The following is a 24,604-nucleotide window of genomic DNA, read 5'->3' as shown; positions in this document are numbered from 1 at the left end:
GTCTCCCACATGCTTGCAGTGTGCAGGCAGCTTTCTGAGGAGGAAAATATTCCTGCATACAGTAGATGAGAAGCAGATCCAACATCTGGAGAAGCGGACACGGAGCAATGGATCCAAACTACAAGAAAGAAGATTCCACCTAAACATTAGGAAGAACTTCCTGACAGTAAGAGCTGTTCGACAGTGGAATTTGCTGCCAAGGAGTGTGGTGGAGTCTCCTTCTTTGGAGGTCTTTAAGCAGAGGCTTGACAACCATATGTCAGGAGTGCTCTGATGGTGTTTCCTGCTTGGCAGGGGGTTGGACTCGATGGCCCTTGTGGTCTATTCCAACTCTATGATTCTATGATTCTATGATCTGGCCCTGGCACCTTGGCAGAGCCCCCTCACACTGCTGCCTGCATGGCTTCCACCCCACCCCCCGCACTGCTTGCAGGGCAGACCTAGGTATAGCAGTCATAATTCAGCTGGTGGCTGCCATTTTGTTTTGCTGGAATGCCTCAGGCAGTCCAGAGCATTGCAAGGAAGGAAGCATAAAATTGTAGACTTGGAAGGGCCGCTGAGGGTCATCTAGTTCAACCCCCTGCATTGCAGGAATCTCAGCTAAAGCATCCAGGACTGTTGGCCGTCCAATTTCTGCTTTAAAGCCTCCAATGAGTCCACCATCTCCCGAGGGAGTCTGTTCCACCTGTGATATGATACCCATCCTCTTTATGGAGGATAATGCTGTCAATGGCTGCTAGACATAATGACTATGTTCTGCCTCCAGTGTCAAAGACAATATGCTGCTGAATAGTTGCTAGGAGTTGAAATTGGAGAGAATTGCTGTTGAGCCTCGGCCTTGTTCTTTCGCTTGACATAGAGATCTGCTTGGCCATTGTAAAAGCAGGATGCTGGGCCTTTGGTCTGATCCCACCAAGCTCACCTTATGTCCTTAAGTTTTTATTGTAGCTACCATTTTGTTTCCCCCACAGTGCCTTAGACTGACACAGTATTTGGGGGCATTGCAGATAAATCAAAATGGCAGCTACTGGGAGGCAGGCACCCACAGGGGCTGTGTCACTTAAAAAAAATAATAAAACCCACTGCTTTGATATATGGTATTCTATCCCACAAATCGGGGGGCAGGGAGGGGAACCTATTATATAATAACCAAGGTCCCTTTGCCAAGAACCCCCTCAGATTTGCAGCCAGCGCCAATGAAAAGCCAGCCATGTCTGGTTTTGGCCAAAGTCTCCTGGGGCTCCATCAGAAATGTCCACAACAGTTTCTTGTTTTGTTTGTAAGAAAAAGTCACAGGAGACTGATGGGGAACAGAGGAACAGCAGCATAATTCTCTTTTCCCTTTGGGTGGAAAAGCAGCTGGAGGGATTGATTTTGAGCAGAAAAACAGCTGGAGGGAAAGGATTAAGCAGATGCTTGCACCCCTGGTTCTCCATTCCCATTGGCAGCCTTCGGGAGCTATTTTTCAGTTTTAATAAAGCTAAGAGTTGCTTCTACATGTGTGGGAGACAAGTTACACGTGAGCCTCTGGATGACAACAGCCAGCAGGTTTTTCTTGCTCAGCAACTTGTGAACAAGAGTAATCTATTTGAGAAGTGTCCTTAACAGTTTATAGCCATTCTTAATTCACCCCATTTTTACCAGTCACACTCCACAGGCACAATTATGCAATATCTTCTTTTATCCATTGCATATATCGCAAGTGCTTTTTTTACTTTTAAAAAATATAGTTATGGGACCATCCTTATAAATAGGCCCATGTTACAAACGTATTACAAGATATATCAAGCTTGAAATACTTCTGTCTTGGGGAAAAAAATCATCACATTGTAAGGCTCAGGAAGTGATGTTGATTTTGCAGCTCCTTCAAGGGTAAATAGAAGCATGGCCTCTAATGAAATTCAGGGATTTTTTTTGTTTTTCAGCATGCTGTAAAGAGCAGTTTACATTTGGATAATGTTTTTAAAAATTATGCTTCTAGTCCATATGCTTTGGATGATGGAGTGTGTGGAGGAAGATTAGATGATAATCCCTGCAGCTCATTTTGAAACTAGGGGGTGGGCTTCAAACAGAGAGTTTTAGCACAATGTATCTCCACTTCATCTTAAAAAGCAGAGTCATCACCTTGCCAACAAAGGTCCGTATAGTTAAAGCCATGGTTTTCCCAGTAGTGATGTATGGAAGTGAGAGCTGGACCATAAAGAAGGCTGATCGCCAAAGAATTGATGCTTTTGAATTATGGTGCTGGAGGAGACTCTTGAGAGTCCCATGGACAGCAAGAAGATCAAACGTATCCATTCTTAAGGAAATCAGCCCTGAGTGCTCACTGGAAGGACAGATCATGAAGCTGAGGCTCCAAGACTTTGGCCACCTCATGAGAAGAGAAGACTCCCTGGAAAAAACCCTGATGTTGGGAAAGATGGAGGGCACAAGGAGAAGGGGACGACAGAGGACGAGATGGTTGGACAGTGTTCTCGAAGCTACAAACATGAGCCTGACCAAACTGTGGGAGGCGGTGGAAGACAGGAGTGCCTGGCGTGCTCTGGTCCATGGGGTCACGAAGAGTCGGACACGACTAAACGACTAAACAACAACAACAAATGTCCACTTCAGTCTATAGCTGCCAGAATTTTGTCTTAAGAGCCACCTAATATTCCATGCTAGATCACCTACAAAACCTTCCCCAATTCTGTGATACTATACCCAGATTGGCTCTGCAGGAGCTTTTGCAGAAAAGATCTCCCCAGCTCTGGTACTTGAGAGGCAGCCTTGGAATGGAGATGCCAGGCTCTGAATTTGGCACTTTTTATCCATGCAAACCAAGCATGCAAACTGTAGCCCTCTCTCTCAATATCCAGACTTGCTTTTTTAAAATTGATGCTAATGCTATGTGCTTGGCTTAGCTTGGTTTGGGTGGAGATCAGGACTATTGCCTAATAAGAATTCCTCTTCTCAGAAACAATTGTTTGTATAATAGGCATGTGGTTGCAGCAGCCTGGAGGTTTCCTGTGTATATTCCGAACCCAAGAAACCAAAGCAGAATTTATCAGGCAGATTACACATGACATTTGCTAAATGATTGACAATGTCTGTTGATAGCAGCCAAAAGCCCCAAAGAGCTTTGGACTGTTAGGGTATTTATACAGATATTGATGTTGAAGAACCATCATCACATTTTTTCTTTCTTTCTTTCAAGTCATAAAAGCTGCCTCCAGACTGTCAGTATTTTAAGGGAAGGATTCAAGCCCATTCTTGAACACTAGGGTTGTGCAATTAAAGTGAATTAAGGTTCTCTGTTGCCCTAGAACAACAGATCCACTTAAAAGGAACAACTGGATCTTTTGTGGTTAGGAACGTCACAGGGAAATTTAATGAAAAGTATGGGATAAACTAATGATTAATGGGAAGATGTGTAAACATAGCATGCAAGAAAGTCAGGATAAATGCTCATTATTGCATAACCTCCCAATGATCAAATCGGAATAGTCTAATCACCATGTAAGCAAATCAGGATATATACTAACAGGTCACCTGGAAGGGCCCCAAAAGCTTGAAAATGGTAGTTTTATTTTACTGAATGTCTTCCTCTGTCACAAGCGAGCCAGCAGTAAATCACATCATGCAAGTTAGAGTTAACTCTTTATTACTAAAAGTATGATCTGCACAGACTAGGCAGGGTGTCAGGCCTAGTGAGCACAGCAGCTCATCCCTGGTAGGCCTGGCCCCCATTCTTCTTCTTTGGCGATCACTCGCAGCCGAGTAAGATTGTCTTCCATAAACACGGTCTTAGCAATGGGTCCATAAGTGACTGTGGAGCCCAATTCTGGACCCACACGTCCTTCCACAGTGGGGACATAGGTTTCCGGGCGGGAGTTGATCACGGTGAGGGTTTGCCAAATGTGCCTTCCTCTTAAAACATTTCTCCCTTTTGTCCTGAGTTCGAGCGTCTTCAAAGTCCATGACACATTTGGTAAAGGCTGTTCTCCAACTGGAATGCTCGCAGGCCAGTGTTTCCCAGTTGTCAGTGTTTATACTACTTTTTTTTAGATTTGCACTTCAATCGGGAGAAAGCTGCACTCACAGAGCTCAGGTGATGCTGGATTTCGGCATCAGTGTCAGCCCTTGTTGAAAGATAACTGCCCAGGTAGGAGAAGTGATTGACACTTTCCAACATTACACAATTGAGTTGGATTTGTGGCACTGCAGAGCGGTTGTTTTGTGCTTGTTGGTGCTGCACTTTGGTTTTTTGAATGTTAAGCAATAGGCCAAGCTTTTTGTAAGCTTCTGCGGAGATGTTTAGGAGGATTTGGAGGTCATTCTTTGAGTGTGCACACACCCTTAATAAACTACAGTTCCTAGGATTTTCCATGACTAAGAGTGCTTTAAATGTATAGTAAGGATGTGACCTCTGTTCATCCAAGCTGGGAAAGCTTTGTTGGAAGCAGAAGGCTCTTTAAAGTATCCAGCTGGGGTTTGCCCTCTGTTGCCTGCTACTGGCAAGCAGATGAAGGCCCACTTAGACACAATGTTATCTGCATTTTTAGCCCTTGCATGGCTTAAAAAGAAACACATAGCTTGCGATGGGCCTGTAGAAACATCTCCTTTTTGTGTGGCTGGACTGACACCTATTGTACATAGAGAAGCAACATTTGTTGCTCTGCCCATCATTGGCATGTGGCCCTTGGAAGGTTGCCCATGAAGGATTGCGGCCCTTGGGTTGGCAGAGACCCCCAGAGTGCCCAGAGCTTGCTCAGGAGAGCTCCCCAGGCGCCTCTGGCCCCTTTTGGATTCCTTGCCTTGACTCCAGCTGGTACTCCTCAAAGCAGATGTGGCGTGGAGGGTGCGTCATTGTATATACCACAGAAGAACGTTCCTTCCTGTTGCTCACATGCGATAAGCAATTGCACCCTGCCTCCATTCTGCAACCCACAGCAGGAAGCCAGACTGAAATGAACCCAGTGCCAACAGCCCCGCTGTCCTGCAGCCTAATTGATCCAGAAGAGTCCAGAAATTGTGCAAAAACAAGGCATCTAATTAGCTGCACAAATAAGTCCCATGTCTAAAAATAACAAAATGATCTTGGGCCACTTTAAATAGTAAATGCTATTAAAAAACAACAACAACTAGTTAAAAGACTATTAATAGTTTAATTCTATACTCACTTAGCTGGGCAAAAACCTTGTTAAATTCCAGGGGATTTATTTCAGGGTAGACATGGTAAAAGTTAATGTGTTAAATGCTATTTGTTCCTCTTTTAAGGAGCTGCTAGGGTCTTTAGTCATTTCTGTTTGCTTCAGCAGGCTAAATCTTTCCTCCTCACCACCACCCATGTCAGACCCTTTCCTCAGAGCATGGCAACGGGGCGAGAGGTGACATGGCCCCTGTAATTTTGGGAGCACTTTTTAAGAGCGCTGGTGGCGGCAGCAAAAACTGTGCAGATCAGGGAGAGGGAGAGGCAGCAACAGAAGTAGAAGTAAATGTGGTGTGGCCATTGAAAGACTTATCCTCTGTCAGTTGGTCTAATCCCCTATTAACAATGGTTTGGAACTTCAAGCTTAGGGTCTGAATGCGGCCCTAGAGGCCTCACCATTTGGCCCTCAGGACTTTCTACAAGCCACACCCCTCACAGACTCTGCTCTGTACTCAAGTATTTTTGCATCGCTGGAAGGTGTCCATCTGATGATGGCTGTTCCTTGTCTGGAGAGAGGATAGAGAGGGATGTGTGAGTGTGTTTAGGAATCAACGTCCTGGACAAAGGCAAAACTCAAATTCATTGTTCCGCTCACTTTTGCTTCTGATCCCACCCACTATTCACATGTAGCCCTCGGAAGTTTGCCTGTAAGGGAATGTGGCCCTTGGACTGAAAATCGTTCTCCATCCCTGGCATAAAAAGTTTTATTTTGGGTGGGAGGTGATCTGTGGCTTTCCAGATGATTGCTGGATAATTTATTGGCCATGCTGGCTGGGGCTGATGGGAGCTTGAGTCAAAAAACACCTGGAGGGCCACAGGTGAGCAAACCCTGTTCCAATGAGCAGAAGAGATCTTCCTCTTTGGTGGTTGGAAGGAAACTTGGCGGGAGTAAAATCTCCCAAGTCTAATAATGGTGCAGTCCTCCCAGCCTTCCAAATCGGAAGACAGTCCCTGCATCAGAGCCCCTGGGGACAGAGAGGGATGAATGAAGGGACTTTGATTTTTGAGCAGGCTTTATCAGTACCCCCAATAGCTGAGTCCATCGTCCTCTACTCACCCGCTGTGCAAAGGTCCAGCCAGACAGCCCAAAGTGAGGTTAAATGTATGCCATGTTTAAATAGCTGATAAAAAGCCTTTGTGGTTGCTTGACCCTGTCTGGGCTGGATGCCTGACAGAGAGACAAGCCAAGACATGTGGGGGCCTGAGAGGGGGGAAGCCAAAATACCCCGCCCCAGACTGTGCATCCTGAATGCACTGCTTTTTAATGGGGCACAGACCTTCAATTCTAATTCCTGTTAGGGTTAGTCCTAGGGATACCCTATGGTAGGGTCTGTCTGAGCCCTAGTCTACCCTGTGGTAGAGCCTGCAGACAGTCCCAGGTTCAATCCCTGGTACCAGAGAACCAGTGGTGGTGCAATGGCTAGAGCATTGGATCAGGACCTGAGAGACCAGAATTCAAATCTCTACTCAGCCATGAAGCTTACTGGGTAACCTCCGTGCCGGATTCCCAAATACACAGAGTGGGCCCCATGCCTTTTAGGGCCCCCACAACAACGAATCAAAATAATAGTGTGCAATAAAATTCATTTATTAAAATTGTTGGTTGGTAAAATAAAAAAACGTATTAGGAGATAATTTGCGAGCCCTGAGATTTTGACTGCCTAGGGGCCTCTGCAGGGTTTAATCTGGCCCTAGGTAACTTTTGGTTAGTTACTGCCTCTCAACCTAAGCTTCCTCACAGCGTTGTTGTGAGGATTAAATGAGGACGGGGAGAACCATGTAAAGTCCTTGGAGAAAAAGGTGAGATAGAAACGCAGTAAATAAATAAATCTCCAGGTATACCTGACTGAACTAGGTAGGCGAATGGTTGGACTTTGTATTGAAAGCATCTTCCAAGGGGCTACAATTCTCTCTTCCTGGCAGGGGGACTCAAGGCAAAGGAGGACCTCTGCTGTCCTGCTCTTTAAAAAAACTTGTGTAGAAGATGGAATTATCTTCTTAAAGTCTACCTCCCCATATGCAGGCCTGTTGGATCCACTAAGGCTGTCACAGGAAGCTTCTTCCATGATTGCCCCCGTGGTTTGGAACAGCTCTTCCACCTTCTTCTCTTTAAGCCATTAGGAGTATGAGGTCCCTGTGCTGAAACTAATTTTTGAGCAGAGAGGATTTTGCTGCAAGTTCCCCTGTGGAAGTGTGCCTATTCCCACCCTCTGGTACGTAAGAGTGAGGTGGACTTTTCAAGCCTGCAAGGTTGGTGTGTTGCAGGGAAGCCAGGAGGGAAAAGGAAAATGTGGATACCTGTGACTCACTGTGCCATGGGGCAGGGCTGGCCACGCCTGCTCCAACCATCCCCACTGCAAGAACTGCAGAGATCCCAGGGAAGGGCTGTAACTCTGTGGTAGAACATCTGTTTTGTATGCAGAAGGTCCCAGGTTCAATTCCAGGTAAGTCTGGGAACGTCCCCTCTTTGAAATCATGGAGCGCTGTCAGCAAAGAGGGGGAGCTGGGCCCAGCCTGCAGGCCATTTGGGCAGGTGGATGCGGCTGCTCATCTGTCAATTATGTGATACCATCATGCCATTAGGTAAAGTGTTTTGCTTTGCCCTGGGCAATCTGAAGTCAAGCCACACAGGCAAAGGTTCAGGGGTTTGGCAAGTCCCACTTTTGGCAGGGAGCTGCGTTTTTACCTGTCCCACAGCTGATGTCATATACGACAGCAGGTGCAGGACAGAGTGGCTTGGGGGAAACAGTCCTGCGGGCCAAATTAAGATGCCTAAAATGCATTTGGAAGCTCCCCATCACTGGGCGTAGACCATGCTGACTCAAATGGATCAACCATCTGATTCAGTACAGAGCAGCTTCCTATGGAGGACTAGAGATCAGAAAATGGCTGCCAAGGAGTGATACTCTTCAGTTCCACTGGATAACGGGCAGTGCTGTTCCCAGGATTAGCACTGCTTGGCAAGGCATCCTGAGTAACCTGCTAGGAGCACTGGCGGAGGAACGGGACTGCAGAAGGAGTGGCCCACCCCCAGCACCACTATTCCAGTAGGGTGCCATTCCCCGACACAAGCTACGCACCCTCACACACTGGGCGCCAAGCCCCCACAGGCGGTGCACCATGCCACCAGAATGCGCGCCATGCCTCTGAAGGTGGCACGCCCTCACGAGTGGCATGCCACACCACCAGGATGCATGCCACGCCCCCGGGGCGCCAGCTACGCCCCCGCCTGCTCGTCGCCCCCAGTAGCAGAGCATGCAGCTTCGCCACTGGCTAGGAGAGAGGGGAGATAAAATTGAGGAGTCTCACAAGCTGCTTCTTTTTCTCTGTTCAAAGTCCGTTTATCTACATTAAAGTAAAGGTCACTGGAAGTCTTTCCAGTGGAAAATAACAAAAATACACAGTAGTTAGACTTCAGTAACATACCAGTACTATTACGTCAGTTGGCCTTCAGCTCAAGAAACAGCTAATTATTTCACCCAATTTATCGCAAAGACTCTCTTAGCAGCTTTGGCAAAGAACACTTTCCTGTAAGTTCTGAGACAGCTGTTCTCCAACTTTTTCTCCATGAACCACTTGAAAATTGCTAAGGGCCTTGAGGGTCAGTTAATGACTTTTCTGTTGTAATGGGATGTGTTAGATGCTGTATGATTTTTCATTTTATTTTCATTGCTTCCAATAGTTCATTTATTGTGTTTTAATACAATTTAAATTGTATTTTTACAGATGCCACAGATAATAATAATAATAATAATAATAATAATAATAATAATAATAATAATAATATAATGGTGTGTGCCAATCTGAACCTCTTCTATGGTTTGTGGGAGTTGGTCCCTATGATTGAAATACAAAAAATTAATCAACTTGAGTAGTGCAACTCAAATTGGGTCTAATGTTGCTTCTGGGGCCCCCACGGGATCAGGGGCTCTGTATTGTAAACAAAATCTGCCCTTCTTTCCTTATGGGGTATCCAAGAGCCCATATAGAGTCCTTAAGTGGGTTCTCTATCGGTAGGAGAAGATAACAGAGGCCAACCAGAGAATATTGAGAAGCAAAGCAGCTAGTAAACCTGATCTTTATTAAAGCTGTTGCAACAGGGTGCTCCCCTCACACGCAGGAGGACCCAGAACAAAGGTGTGCCTGCCCTTATATAGACATTTTAAATTCCCTGCCCTGGAGCTCAAGACCACCCCTCCATACATCATACATACATCACAGAAGGGGTGTAACCCAAGACCACCCCCCACAAACATCATACCTACATCACAGAAAAGGTGGTCTACAACAGAAATTTGAATGTTGTTGTTTTTCCTGCCTGCCAGGTTATCTGATAATGCCTTATTTGATTGACTTTCCTGGTAGTCTGGCCATTCCTTTGAAATGGCGATTACCAAATTCCTGAGACAATGGGAAGGTTCCCTCACCCCCTCCCTCCTTGCAGAAAAAACATTTGGTCAGTTCGGGAGTCAAAATGGTTTCAGCACGGTCTTCCTGTGCTGTTCCATACATGGTTTGGTTTATATATTTATGTACGTGTTTGCTTGGTACTGTAATAGAATTTTAAGGTCATATATATATAAGAAATGTTCATAAATGTACCAATGTCTGGAGCAGCACAGGAAGACCTCATGAAACCATTTTGATTCCCTGAAACCATTTTGACTCCCAAAATCAGTCTCTGTAAGCTCAGCCAGAATTTCCTGGCCTCTTTTCTTGGAAAATGCCTCCCTCCCTCGTTTCAGTCTCTTTCAGTGTGGTGTAGTGGTTAAGAGCAGTAGTCTTGTAATCTGGTGAACCGGGTTCGCGTCTCCGCTCCTCCACATGCAGCTGCTGGGTGACCTTGGGCCAGTCACACTTCTCTGAAGTCTCTCAGCCTCACTCACCTCACAGAGTGTTTGTTGTGGGGGAGGAAGGGAAAGGAGAATGTTAGCCACTTTGAGACTCCTTAAGGGGAGTGAAAGGCGGGATATCAAATCCAAACTCTTCTTCTTCTCTTCTTTCAGTCCCCCCCCTTACTTCTGTGCCTTAACAGGTAAATTTACTCCCAAGTAAGCTTCCTTTCATGAGGAAACTGCAAAGTGTTTGCTAGGAACTCCATTTGGTGTGGAAGGTACTCTCACCCCTTTTCACTTTCTGTGTGTGCTCATTTTAACCCTTAAAGGTAAAAGGTAAAGGTACCCCTGCCCGTACAGGCCAGTCTTGACAGACTCTGGGGTTGTGCGCCCATCTCACTCAAGAGGCCGGGGGCCAGCGCTGTCCGCAGACACTTCCGGGTCACGTGGCCAGCGTGACAAAGCTGCATCTGGCGAGCCAGCGCAGCACACAGAACGCCGTTTACCTTCCCGCTAGTAAGCGGTCCCTATTTATCTACTTGCACCCGGGGGTGCTTTCGAACTGCTAGGTTGGCAGGTGCTGGGACCGAGCAGCGGGAGCGCACCCCGCCGCGGGGATTCGAACTGCCGACCTTTCGATCGGCAAGCCCTAGGCGCTGAGGCTTTTACCCACAGCGCCACCCGCGTCCCATTTTAACCCTTAGGTTACTCCTATCCTATATACTAGGCTTACCCTTACGATGCAAGTTCAGGAAATTGGTCACTCTTTATTTTATAACTCTTCTCTAGAAACTTTGCCCAATCTGGGTATTTTGTGCGTTATAAGCACCCCTTAGACTCTTTCGTTTAAGAAAGCAAATTCCCTCTTAAAACTGTTTATCTTAAGGTTTGTTAAAGGCTTTCTATATGAAGTTGGTACTTTTATCTTCCCCTTCCTTCTTTTTTCCCTTAGTACACATGTGTGCTTGCATGATAGGGCATTTCCCAGTTGTGCGTCTGTACTTACATGTGTGTGTCTCTCTGATAGTACAAATCTTGCTGTGAACCCTTCCAACTCTTGCTGTGGGTCCCTTCCAACTGCCAATTTATGGCTACATGGAAGGCAATGTATCTGCAAGCATAGGAGGCTAATTCTTAAGTTCTGGTGTATGGTGGTGGGTTGAAATTCAGCCCAGCTTTGCTTTTTGGTACAGAGAGATGGAAAGATTGGTTTTTAGAGTTTAGAATAGATAGTTTTAAAGGGTGAGAGGTGGAAGCCGTGATGTTTTTGAAGCAGAACTGGTGATATCAAGCATTTGAGTGATTATCTAACAGTTTTAACATTTATTACATATCTAAGACCTTAAAATTCTTATAACATCTAAAGCTTAAGCTTCATTAGTTTCATAGTAGATCTACCCGTTTCTCCCCCCAGACTTTGTGTTCTTTTAGGCTTCAAGAAAAGCTATAGCTATGGGGGGGGGTGGCTTCTAGCCAGTTTTTTTTTTTTGCCCTGGGTGAAGCCTCCAGAGGGGCCCCACTTAAGGCTCCTAGCCTGTATATGTGTGTACGCAAATGTGCATGGAGGGTGTGTGTGAACTTCTTGTGGGCATAAGGTTAAGGGTAAACACATACTCATAACAGATGCTCATTACAACTCCAGTAGAAAGATCCTAAACTTCTTGGGAGTGTTCTATCTTTTGTGATGGCTTTGGCTAAACAAATAAATAGTACAGTATTTGTTTGCCTTGGGAGGGTGCCTAGGCCCTAGGGAGACACGTGGGTAGTGGACACACATGTGGATTAAAATGTACACCTTGAGACGATGACCCGCCCTTAGAAACAGATAAAACAAATTCTAGTCAGAGGAATCGGGTGGGTCCTGGAAACATACCTCATACATCTAAGGACAGGGTAAATGGGTGTGTCTTCAGCAGTCACTGAAAGCTGTAAAGCACCTCTGTGGGGAGGGAACTCCTCAACTTTACAGATAGTGAAGAAAGAAGCTCTCAGTCCATGGATGCTCCAGGGACCAGCTTAGGAGCTCCTGTTCTAAGAACATAAGGCAAGCCCTTCTGGATCAGACCAGAGGACCCATTTAGTCCAGCATCCCCCGGAAACGCCGTTTACCTTCCCGCTGGCATGGTACCCAATCATCTACTTGCACTTATTCTCCATGAATTTGTCTTAATTCCCCTTAGAGTCATCTAGGTTGATGGTTGCTGTCCCTACATCTTTTAACTTTGTGCTGCTATGCACTTCCTTCTCTGTCCTGTGTGAAATGTGGTAAAATATAATCAAAACCTATGCTAAAATATGCAGGAAATAAAATCCGCAGCACAAAAATATAAATACTGGTGTCATACATCATGAAAAGTAAAGCTTGTTTGATAAAGAATGAATGCTTTTGAAAGTTGTGTTTTTTCAAAGCAGCCTTTGGTAGTGCTTCCTGAAACCTGTGCAGTACCTAACAGAGTCTCCTTTGAATTTCTGCCCCACAGTCTAGGCTTAAGACTGGCCAAATGTGGGCTTCCTGTCTTCATGTTTTCCCAGCTGACCATAGTAGTAGTAGTAGTAGTAGTAGTAGTAGTAGTAGTAGTAGTAATTTATTATTTATACCCCGCCCATCTCTGGGCGGCTTCCAACAAAATATTAAAATACTGAAATAATGTTTTCAGTTGATTTGTCCCAGTCTGTTGTGTACACTGGTACAGACTACACTCGTCGAAGGCTACATGTGAATAACATAGGAGTGTACAGCTCAGCTATTTGTGTACACAGGCTGTACACTCATTGACTGTCGTGCGTGGGCCTAGTGCAGGGAGATTGCCCCAGTATGGATTGTGGATTCTGTACCCCCCCCTTTGCTCCACCTTCTGGATCAACACATCTACTTTGTCTTTTTAATTTATTGCATTTATATCCCCACAACAGCCCTGTGAAGTAGGTTAGGCTGAGAGGTAGTGACTGACCCCAGTTCACCTGGTGAGCTTCATGGCTGAGTGGGGGGGATTTGAATCCTGGTCTCTCAGTTCCTAATCTGACACTCACAACTACACCACACTGGCTCTTTGTGGGATTACTTTTGAAACTGAGCTACACAGCCACTTTCGTATTTGGTGTGTGTCTGTCCAGATCTGAGTGTTGTCTTGGACCCCTGTGAGTAATCTCCGCGGTTATAGCTATTAAAATTGTTGCATCCGTTGGCCTGGGCTTAATTGCAAAGTAAATAGGCAGCGGGTGGGGCTGTGTGTGTGTTGGCGAGAGTGTGGGGAGGGATGCGGGGACAGAGACGACTAGCTCGGAATGTCGCAAAACATTCACAAAGATCCGCTGGGCGGGCGCAGCTGCGAGAGCGAGCGAGAAGGGGGCGTGCCAAGGCGGCGGGAAGAGGCTAGTGGGCGGGGCAAGGTTCCTGCTTCCCCTGCTATTGGGCATTTCCTAGGGCGAGGGGCGGGGCTTGAGACGCGGGAACGTTGAATTCTGGGAATCGCTTTGCAACAGGGCAAGTCTGGGCAGATGCGCAGCTTCCTGATGGGAGAGGCTCTTGTTGGCGCTTCCTCGGATGCAGGTAATGCTGTTGCAGATGCAAGGTGGGCGAAGGGAGGGAGGCAGGGCGGTGTGGTGCTTCCGAGACGCAGATTGCAATCCTGCCCTCACTGAGAAAAACCTGGGCCGCTCCTTCTCTCTCAGCCTCCGCGGGACGAAATAGCGAGAACTTTGTGCACGTTGTTCTGAGCTCCTTGGAGGAATGGTGGGAATTTTATTCTTTTTTTTTAAAGGTTGCAAGTAGGACCTCCGTCAAAATGTTGCCTGCCACCCTCTCTACCAGGAAGCATTCCGTGTCCACTGAGCATGCTCAGTTCTCCTGGGATAGTTAGGTCTTCCTACCCTCCCTCTCGCCCTCAGCTGTTTCGTGTGTGCAAAACTCTGGGTTTCCTTCAGCCTGCCGATACCCCCGTCTTGTTTCTTGCATCCCACCTTTTCTCCAAGGAGCTCCATGTGGTGTACGGGGCTCTCCGTCTCCCCAGTTTATCTTTACACCTCCGTGGGATAGGTCTAGGCTAAGAGGCTCAAGTGAGCTCCATGGCTGAGTGGGGAATAGGTACACCACAGGGGCTTCACTGAATGTGCATGGCAACATAAGAGTCAGTGCTTGGGGAACTGAGTTTGCTGTTAGAGAATCCTTTCCCTTCAAAGGTGGGAGGCTGTAAAAAATATAAAACCAATTAAAGGTTTCAAAAAAAAAAAAAAAGATTTGGCAGTCGATAGCAACTGACAGAGGTAGTGGGGAGGTCTGCAGCATTTTGGGGCTGGTGGTGGCTGCTGTGGAATTTACATGTCCCTGATCCAGCAGGCACTCAGGTTTTTTAAGTAGCTGAATAGGGAGATGCGAGTTTTAAATTGCCACTTAGCCATGAAGCTTGGTGGGGGACCATGGGCTAGTCATATTCTTGGCTTAACCTACCTGGCTGGGTTCATATGAGGATAAAACGGGGAGGGCTCAGCTCCTGGGAAGTTTGCTTTTCCACATTCATTGTCAGAGGCAGAATTGTTTACCATGAAGGTTGCATCCAACCAACCACTGAGATGGGTGTGGAAGCAGATGGTATCAACGTGTTGAAACAATAATATAGGCTGGCCTTATCCCTTGCCTATTTCAGCCCTGAAGCTATTGAGGCAGGTGTATACTTTTCAACCATTCCTCTGCAGCCACAGAGGCTGGTATAACTTAGTATGCATGCCTCTCCTCTCTTCTTAGATTGCAGAAAGCCTTGCATCATCTGAACACAGAAGACAAACTGCTCATGAAACAGAAGGCCAAAAGCCCAGCGCAGAAGCAGTCTGAGTCTTGTGGTGTCTGGCTGGATACATCAGCCCTTAAAAAACGCAAAATACAGGTAATGGAGGAACAAGCCTGGAAATATGTTTTTATAACTCCACATTGTAAGGTGCCAGATCTGCATATGATGGAGAATTTTTTTGTCATTCCTGGGTGCCAGCTGGTAATTTTAAGACTACTTGGTGAGTTTGTGGTTGGTGTGTACTTGGGAAATCACTTAATATCGGGAAATGTGCAGTGAGATAGGTAGACACCATGCAGGCTGTCTGGCCTGAGGGCCTGCCCAAACCTGGAACAAACACTGTCCTGGAGGAGGGCCATGACTGGTTGGAAGGACCCCTAAATAGACTGCAACACTTTGTCACAGGGCCCACATGCAAGTCCTGTTCCCATGGAATTAACATTTATGGGAATAAATCAGTTCTGAACAATCAGGAAAAGAACATAAGAACCCTGCAGGATCAGGCCAAATAATAATAATAATAATAATAATAATAATAATAATAATAAACATATTAAAAACTTCCCTGAACAGGGCTGCCTTCAGATGTCTTCTGAATGTCAGGTAGATGTTTATCGCTTTGACATCTGATGGGAGGGCATTCCACAGGGCGGGCGCCACTACCGAGAAGGCCCTCTGCCTGGTTCCCTGTAACTTGGCCTCTCGCAGTGAGGGAACCGCCAGAAGGCCCTCAGAGCTGGACCTCAGTGTCCGGGCAGAACGATGGGGGAGGAGACGCTCCTTCAGATATACTGGACCGAGGTCATTTAGGGCTTTAAAGGTCAGCACCAACACTTTGAATTGTGCTCGGAAACGTACTGGGAGCCAATGTAGGTCTTTCAAGACCGGTGTTATATGGTCTCGGCGGCCGCTCCCAGTCACCAGTCTAGCTGCCACATTCTGGATTAGTTGTAGTTTCCGGGTCACCTTCAAAGGTAGCCCCACGTAGAGCACATTGCAGTAGTCCAAGCGGGAGATAACCAGAGCATGTACCACTCTGGCGAGACAGTCTGCAGGCAGATAGGGTCTCAGCCTACGTACCAGATGGAGCTGGTAAACAGCTGCCCTGGATACAGATTTGACCTGTGCCTCCATGGACAGCTGTGAGTCCAAAATGATTCCCAGGCTGCGCACCTGGTCCTTCAGGGGCACAGTTACCCCATTCAGGACCAGGGAATCCTCCACACCTGCTCGCCTCCTGTCCCCCAAAAACAGTACTTCTGTCTTGTCAGGATTCAACCTCAATCTGTTAGCCGCCATCCATCCTCCAACCGCTTCCAGACACTCACACAGGACCTTCACCACCTTCACTGGTTCTGATTTAAAAGAGAGGTAGAGCTGGGTATCATCCGCATACTGATGAACACCCAGCCCAAACCTCCTGATGATCTCTCCCAGTGGCTGCATGTAAATGTTGAAAAGCATGGGGGAGAGGACAGAACCCTGAGGCACCCCACAAGTGAGAGCCCAGGGGTCTGAACACTCATCCCCCACCACCACTTTCTGAACACAGCCCAGGAGGAAGGAGCGGAACCACTGTATGACAGTGCCTCCACCTCCCAGCCCCTGAAGACGGTCCAGAAGGATGTTATGGTTGATGGTATCAAACGCCGCTGAGAGATCCAGCAGAACTAGGAAACAGCTCTCACCTTTGTCCCTAGCCCGCCGGAGATCATCAACCAGTGCGACCAAGGCAGTTTCAGTCCCATGATGAGGCCTGAATCCCGACTGGAAGGGATCCAAATGGTCCGCTTCTTCCAGGTGTGCCTGGAGTTGTTCGGCAACCGCTCGCTCAATCACCTTGCCCAAGAATGGAAGATTTGAGACTGGGCGATAGTTGGCCATCGTGGCCGCATCTAAAGATGTTTTTTTAAGAAGCGGTTTAATAACCGCCTCTTTCAGCGGGTCTGGGAAGGCTCCCTCACGGAGGGAAGCATTCACCACCCCACGAAGCCCATCGCCAAGTCCTTCCCGGCTAGCTTTTATAAGCCAGGATGGGCAAGGATCCAGGAGACAGGTGGTTGGTTTCACTCGTCCAAGCAGCCTGTCCACATCCTCGGAGGTAACAGAGTGGAATTGATCCCACTCAACTTGACTAGACAGAACTCTAGCACTCTCCCGCCCCGGCCCTGTTCCCACGGTGGAGTCTACTTCTTCCCGAATCTGAGCGATTTTATTTGCAAAAAACTTTGCAAAATCATTGCAGGAGAACATGTGGCCCATACTGGGCCCCGATGTTGCAGGTGGTTCCGCTAAATTGTGAACCACCTGAAAAAGTCTCCTGCTGCTGTTTTCTGCAGATGCAATAGAGGCGGCGAAGAAATTCTTCTTCGCCGTCGCTATCGCCACTTGGTAGGCTCGACGTTGAGCTCTAACCTGTGTCCAGTCAGATTCGGAATGAGTTATCCGCCACCGGCACTCTAGCCGTCTCAACGATTGTTTCATTGCCCTCAGATCCATGGAAAACCACGGCGCTGTCCGGGCTCCATGCAATCGGAGAGGGCGCTTCGGAGCCAAACAGTCAATAGCCCTGGTTAACTCCACATTCCAGCGGGCCACCAGGGAATCAGCTGAAAGGCCATCCACATGGGATAAAGCATCCCCTACCACCCTCTGGAAACCATTCGGATCCATTAAGTGGCAGGGACGGACCATCCGAATTGGTCCTACCTCCCTGCAGAGGGAATGGGTTGCAGAAAAGTCCAGTTGCACCAGGAAGTGATCTGACCATGGCACTTCTTTCGTTTTGCTTTTACTTAGTGTCAGATCACCAACATCCATAGAGGTAAACACCAGGTCCAAGGCATGTCCGTGGCTATGGGTTGGGCCAGACTTATTCAGGGACAGCCCCATGGAGGCCATGCTTTCCACAAAGTCCCGAGCGGCCCCTTGTAAGGTCGTGTCGGCATGGATGTTAAAATCCCCTAGGACGACCAAGCTAGGTGTCTCCAGGAGAACATCCGCCACGACCTGAAGCAGCTCGGGCAGGGAATCCTTGGTGCAGCGGGGAGGTCAGTACACCAAAAGGAATCCTGTACTGCCCCTATTGCCCAACTTCCAGAACATGCACTTGGAAAACTGGGTCTTCCCAATAGGACGCCTGGTGCAAACTAATGACTTCCTAAAAATCACTGCAACCCCCCCTCCCCGCCCACATGACCTGGGTTGCTGTGCATAAGAGAAACCTGGTGGAGAAGCAGCGGCAAGGACAGGCCCATCTGCTTCATCCAACCAAGTCTCTGTTACACATGCCAGGTCAAGTCCTCCATCCATGATCAAGTCATGGATGGCAGTGGTCTTATGAATCATTGACCTGGCATTGCACAGCAGCACCTTCAGGTCATGTGGGTATCCCTTGCTGATTCTAGTATCCATCCGGTCAGGACCAGACCCGGAGGCAGGGATAGTCCTCAGACAACGACTAAACCTGCCTCCTCTGTAATGACATGGTCTGGTCTTAGCGTAACTCCTCCTCCTACCCGTGATCACTGAGATCGGTTGTCCCAGTGCATTCCCCCCTGTGGAACATGCCCCAGCCATTTTGTTGAATTTGAAAAAAATTGAATTTGAATTTGAAAAAATTCAAAAGAAATAAAAAAAAAAAACATTTTAAAAGCACTTTGCACCCCTCCAGCAGTAACAGCAACTGTCCTAGTGAGGCCCGTCAGGCCCTGCCCTGGGCCAGGTGGTAAGTGGCAGGAAGGAGCAGGGCCCCCACACAGGAGAGTCCTCCTGGGCAGCAGAGCACAGCAGTCCAGGTGAGGCTTCAGGCCCCGCCCTGGGCCAGGTAGGTGGTAAGGGGCAAGAGCAGGGCCCTCAGACACTCACACAGAAGAGTCCTCCTGGGCAGCGGAGCACAGCAGTCCTTATGAGGCTTCAGGCCCCGCCCTGGGCCAGATAGTGAGTGGCAGGAAGGAGCAGGGCCCTCAGACACTCACACAGGAGAGTCCTCCTGGGCAGCAGTCCTTATGAGGCTTCAGGCCCCGCCCTGGGCCAGATGGTGAGTGGCAGGAAGGAGCAGGGCCCTCACTCACTCACACAGGAGAGTCCTCCTGGGCAGCAGTCCTTATGAGGCTTCAGGCCCCGCCCTGGGCCAGATGGTGAGTGGCAGGAAGGAGCAGGGCCCTCAGACACTCACACAGGAGAGTCCTCCTGGGCAGCAGAGCGCAGCAGTCCTTATCTGCCAAAGGCTCATCTAGCCCAGCACTTTGTTTTCATGGTTGCTTGTAGGCAGAACTTGAGTGTGACAGCAACACTCCCCACCTGTGACTCCCAACAACTGATATTCAAAGGGATGAATTCCTGCATGGTGATGAATTCTGACACAGAATTTCTGCTTTCCCACCCAGAGCTTCATGGCTAAGCCAGTATTAAGAACACTGAACCAACTTTCGCATTGTCCTCTTCCAACAAAAGCACCTCTTCAATGCACCAAGCAAACCACCATTTCCACCTTCTTCAGCACACAACAAGCAGGTATGTTGGTGTTTTTCTGTGTTCTAGCTGAGGGCAAAAGCCAGAACATGTCATGGGAGGAAGCCGGGCAACTGGAACTTGGATTCTGGATGTGATGCTCAAAATACTCAAGGTCAGGGCTAGGGAACTTGTGCCGCCACTACAAAGGTTTCTGGATTACAATTCCCAACATCCCTGACCCTTGCCTCCTGGCTTCGGCTGGTGGGAACTGGGAATCCAGCAACATCTGCAGGGATGTGGGTTTCCTAGTCTGGCTCCAGCCTCTTCCAGATCAGTCTGCAGCCCTATTCCTGTCTAGAGTAAGGTGCAGAGCTGCACTCTGAGCACTGCCTCTGACATCATGTTTCTTTTCTCCCTGCAAATAACCCCGTTGCATGTGGTGGTGTGAGCAGAAAAGCTCAAAGCAGGAGCTCCCACTCCTGAGTAGCAAGTACATGCTATCAGGACAAATATTGAAGTGCCCCAATTGGGCGGAGCCCCTACTTGTGAGCAGGGCTTTGTGCATGGGGATTTCTGAATCCACAACCACATGCAATGATTATTTTGTGGGTGGATGACAGGGCTTAAAGCATTCATTGTTCTACACCAGGACGCCTTTTTCAGTCTGAGTGCCTCATTGGACTTTTCACGGGCCACATGCCAGGGGTGGGAGGAGCCAGAGGTAAAGTGGGCTGAGCAATGAATGTCAACGATATCTTTGTGCCGTAGGCTAGTTTCTGCATACATCCCTCTCAGTTCTTCATCCAGGTAAGCAAGAGGTATTAAGAGTTCAAGGGTGCATTTTGGCCAAACAGGAACCTGGGTGCAAAGCAGGGCCACGGAGACGCAAGTCCCGGGCAGAGGTCTGAGGATCTGATAAGAGTGTTTTCCCACCCTTACTGGACCTGCTTGCACCCTATACATGAGCAACGTGTCAGTGGGGCTTCTGCTGCACTTGGCTCCATAGGCTGAAAACAAATGGAAGCACCTCTGTTTGCAGTATTGGATTTGTCAAGAAGCAGAGCACTGGGTGTTCAGCTGAATGGGTGCCTTCTGTTGTTATAGCAAATTAGGTTAGCTCCCCTATTTAAATTGTAACCCCATTCCAAACAAATCTCTAAAATTTTGGTGTGATTTTTACTCATGTGAGTGAAAATGTACAGGCTGGAACTACAGTCAAATACACCAAGGCTGGACTTTGTGAGGAGAGAAACACTTTGACCTGATCCAGCTGCGTGTCTGGCCTCTGGTCAGGTACACAGCAATAGTGCCAAGCATCTTGGGACAGGGAGCACAGTGGCCAAATCCAATCTCATTCATTTTTAGTGCTCTGTACCTGTATGCTGAGTGGATAGATATGGGCACACATGTCCTAGCTGGAGTGACACATATAAGTGGTATGCAAGCCATGCTACTTTTGACTAAATATTTAACTCTTTAGATGTGCTGTCCTACGAAGGGAAAAGTACTCTTTTCCAACATGGTTGTACCATTCCTTAAATGTAGACCACCTCTCAATTACTATACTGAGACTGCTATCATCGTGTTTTATTTTGTGGCGTTTGGAGACTTCTCTCTGTTCTGTTCAGAAACTTTTATTGCTGTGCAACCACAAAACTCTCTTTCATGGAGTGGAAAGCTTAAACTTGCCTTTGTCACCCTGCTGCCATGTTGGCTGGGGCTGATGGGACTTGCAATACAAAAGCATCTGCAGGGCACCAGCATGGCGAAGGCTGGCCAAAATGCTTAAGGTGCAGTAGTTTGCACATTATCCCAACAGCAATGAAAAGGAAAGTATAGGGTTTAATAACTTGCACAACATTTGCAATGCTTTCTGTAAGAGGATTTATTATTTCACACTTCCATTGCACCTTGCATTGTGTAAACACTATACAAAACCACACAATGTCCTTTAAAAAGCTTTGCTTCTCCATTGTCTGCAAACAAGGGTGCAGAGAGGAGGTAGCAACTGCCCACTCTACATCAAATTTAGAATCACATGAGGAACCGGAGGCAGATGGGAAAAGGTAATTGAGAAGAGCAGCAAAAAGTGACCCTACTTTGCTTTCACTTCACTTTTCTCAAAAAGTACAGACCAGCTGTTTTGTTGATTGCAATCCCATGAAAGGGTATGACGGGAGAGCTGCAGAGATCTGGGGGGAAATAAGAGTGTGGTCTGCTGGTATCAGTCTGAGGATTAACTTGCCAGGCAGCAACAACGGTGCAGCACCAAACTTATTGGTGTTCCTTGAACAGTCCTCCTTTTAGGCAGAATATTGATCAGACCCATTGCCCTCATATTGCAGGAAGGCGGGTGGGTAAAGGCAGAATAGTGACTTGCTTAGGGCCAGTGGAGTGAGTTTAGAGGAGTCAACTTTTTAAATCAGGCATAGGCAAACTTGGCCCTCCAGATGTTTTGGGACAACTCCCACCATCCCTAGCTAACAGGCCTAGTGCTCAGGGATGATGGGAGTATTAGTCCCAAAACATCTGGAGGGCCAAGTTTGCCTATGCCTGATTGAAATAGGGAAAATCTTGCTTGCACTTATGGCCATCCAGCAACACCAGAAATCTCCTGCCCTTTTAATTTAAGGTAACTTAAAACCTACTGAAACATAGACCTTGCATGCACCATCCTTCATTCCCAGGACACAAATCTGCAAAAAGGGGGAGCCTATAACAACACTTCTGTTTCTTCTATCAGTTATCAACAGTGGTGTTGGGGTTTTTTTTTTGGGGGGGGGGGGCGGCTAAGGCACACTTTTTCTGAAAAGCTGCAGTACCTTTTGCTTATATACCCATCCACTCGCATGTGTCAGAGTCCATGTGCAAGTTGTTTGCATAAGTGACTGTTCTGGGCCTCCCCCCACAACTGGTAGCAGAAACCCATGACAAAGAAAGGTGCCCATGTGAATTCCTCTGGGGTGGGTAGTTCTTCTGAGTCTTTGAGGCAATAGTGATTCCAGAGGGGACTGGTAGTTTTGTAGTGTTACTAATCTGTCCAGAGGCAAGGGTTGAGCAGTTTGTCATGGAAGCAATTATGTGATACCTATTTTTTTAAAAGTTGCCCATGGAAGGCTGCTGATTTGTATTTCATTCCAGCATCATACTAAGTTTTTGTACAGGCTGTGTGTTTGATCTGTCTGGTTATATTTAGATTCAGCTTGGGGTTGTTGTTTTTTTGCAGAGGAAAAGAAAACCAATCCAAACAGAAGGCTGGCTGTTGCATCAAACCGTGCCTTCAAGGTGAACAACCATGGACTGTTTAGGAGCGGAAAAACCATGTTGCCAGCTGACATGCTTCAGGAAGGAGGAGGATGGACCCAACAAACACCAGGTTTACACAGTTCTCCTTGCAATTCTACCCCTCCTGAAGCCCAGACTACCACTTGCGTCCTCCCAACTGAAAGAAGAGACTCTGCTGCGGAGAGAGAAGATCCTCCGTTATTAAACTTCATTCAGCAGCTAGAGGAGAAAAGGGATCCAGATCACAGAACTCTTTCTGATTTGGCTTTGAGAGAGAAAAATAGTGGTTGGGAAAGAGAAAAACATACCACCTTGTTTCCTCAAAGCAGCCAAAGCCTGACAGTTACAAGCAAGGACACCAAGACTCAGAGAAGACACAGGTGCCCACCCTCTTGTTATAGCTCCTTCATGCAGTCCTGTGACTCTGAGAACATAAATCCTCAGCTAGAGCAGAGTACAATGGAAGTGAAGCCTCTGAAGAGTAGCAATCAATCTGTTGCTGGGCTCTGTTTGAAAATCAACAAGGCCGCCTGCAGTTCTGATAAAGGGATTGAGGACAGCCAGGTAGGCCTGCCAATGTTTACGCAGGACTCTGAGGGTCACAAAGTCATTTCTCACCTCTTTGTTCAAGGGAGAGGCAAAACATCTTTACAAAAGAAGCTTCTTGGTGATGAAAGCAACTCTATAATGAGCCCATCCTACCATGGCTGCTTGGGGGCCTGCTGCTCTGCAGAGAGCTGGACCCACCTATCCCCAGGTGGGAGCGTGTCTGTTCTAACAGACAGTAGTGAGAAGTCATGTTATGACTTGTTATTCACAGAGGATTCGGAAGGCAATAGAGTCATTAAACACTAACTCATAATTGCTCAGTGTGAGAGAAATGCCCCTAATGCAGACTTTCAAAACAAACTGATGCAGACCTTAGGTTTATATATGTAGCGTTCATACTTATTCTGCATGCTGCTTTCTTTATAACTTGTACATTGCCTAATAAAGAAATGATGTCATATGGAGTATCGTTAATGGTTCCAGAAGCTGCAATTGGCAAAATATGCAGCTGTGTCAAGAAGAAAACCCAGATTACATTCTAAACAAGCAGGGTCTTCATGTGCTCTATTAGGTCATTTTTGTCTTCAGTAAGAAGACTGTTGCTTTGTGGGACAAGGCTTGTATTCCTAATTGTTACACTGTGCCTTCCCCACTGCTCCTTGCAAGGCTTCCCAACTACCTACCATTCAGTTTTCTATGAATTCTCTTTATCAGGTGGAGGTAGAATTAAAGTGGAGGCTGCCTTGGACTCTGTTCTCTGTGTTTTAAAATGAATTGGTACCTTTTAAAAAATCTGGATCTTTGTATGCAGGGGGGAGGTTGCTTTAACGTTGCAAATTTCATCTGGTTTCTTACTATTTTTGGTTTTATCAGATTTTCCCCTGGAAAAGGTAAAGGACAAAAGAATACAGATTAGCATTTTGATGCTAATGGTGTTGTGTGGATGCTACAGAAACCCTGCATGGCTAATGAGCACTGAGCTTACAACACACCAGAAGAGAAGCATTTTTATGGCCCTTGTCTGTAACTGACATAATGGAGAAGTTTGGCTTAGTATATAGCAAGCTCCTCATGCCAAAGCAATCACAGAACTGTAGAGCTCGAAGGGACGACCAGGGTCATCTAGCCCAACCCCCTGCAATGCAGGAATCTTTTGCCCAACGTTGGGGCTCGAACCCACAACCCTGAGATTAAGAGTCTCATGCTCTACCAACTGAGCAATCCCAGGTTCATGCGAGAGTGACTGCAACTTCCTGTCTTATAAAACATGATATATAAAACCTTGAATGATCTGCCAAACAGGCCACATTAACAGAGGACACAGCTTAGGCAGGTTAAGTGACAAGCATGTCAATCACTCACCTTACAACTTAAGCCTCTACAAGCTTTTAAGGAAGGCTGCTGACTTCTCTAAAGTTAACCGAGTCCCTTTCAGAACCACACATTAGCACTAATGCGTGCAAAAATCCTCTCCTCGTCCCTGTGCTCTCCCAAAGGACTGGATG

The 24,604-nt window shown here is 47.2% G+C and overlaps 1 protein-coding gene across 3 annotated transcripts; it reads left to right on the top strand.

Annotated features, from left to right (window-relative positions):
• Positions 1-13,456: 13,456 nt before the first annotated feature.
• On the top strand, positions 13,457-23,557 carry AUNIP (aurora kinase A and ninein interacting protein). 3 transcript variants are annotated; one of them, XM_028741630.2, is made up of 4 exons: positions 13,457-13,576; positions 14,768-14,906; positions 19,199-19,325; positions 22,492-23,557. In XM_028741630.2, the coding sequence occupies exons 2-4, from the start codon at positions 14,814-14,816 to the stop codon at positions 23,403-23,405; spliced, it is 1,134 nt and encodes a 377-aa protein (XP_028597463.2). In that variant the 5' UTR covers positions 13,457-13,576; positions 14,768-14,813; the 3' UTR covers positions 23,406-23,557. The 3 variants fall into 3 exon arrangements, with proteins under 3 accessions (XP_028597463.2, XP_077788103.1, XP_077788104.1); XM_077931977.1 differs by lacking the exon at positions 13,457-13,576 and adding an exon at positions 13,741-13,759; XM_077931978.1 differs by lacking the exons at positions 13,457-13,576; positions 14,768-14,906 and adding an exon at positions 15,010-15,030.
• Positions 23,558-24,604: the final 1,047 nt, after the last annotated feature.

Source organism: Podarcis muralis, chromosome 7, assembly GCF_964188315.1.
Source record: "Podarcis muralis chromosome 7, rPodMur119.hap1.1, whole genome shotgun sequence".
NCBI lineage: Eukaryota > Metazoa > Chordata > Lepidosauria > Squamata > Lacertidae > Podarcis > Podarcis muralis.
The sequence above is the reverse complement of the archived record's forward strand: the minus strand, read 5'-3'. Positions and strand labels throughout refer to the sequence as shown.

Excerpts from the sequence above, each read along its gene's own strand:
- AUNIP (XM_028741630.2), top strand. The coding sequence starts at position 14,814 with ATGAAACAGAAGGCCAAAAGCCCAGCGCAGAAGCAGTCTGAGTCTTGT. Across the intron at positions 14,907-19,198 it reads TTAAAAAACGCAAAATACAG|AGCTTCATGGCTAAGCCAGT; the intron begins GTAATGGAGGAA and ends TTTCCCACCCAG. Across the intron at positions 19,326-22,491 it reads CTTCAGCACACAACAAGCAG|AGGAAAAGAAAACCAATCCA; the intron begins GTATGTTGGTGT and ends GTTTTTTTGCAG.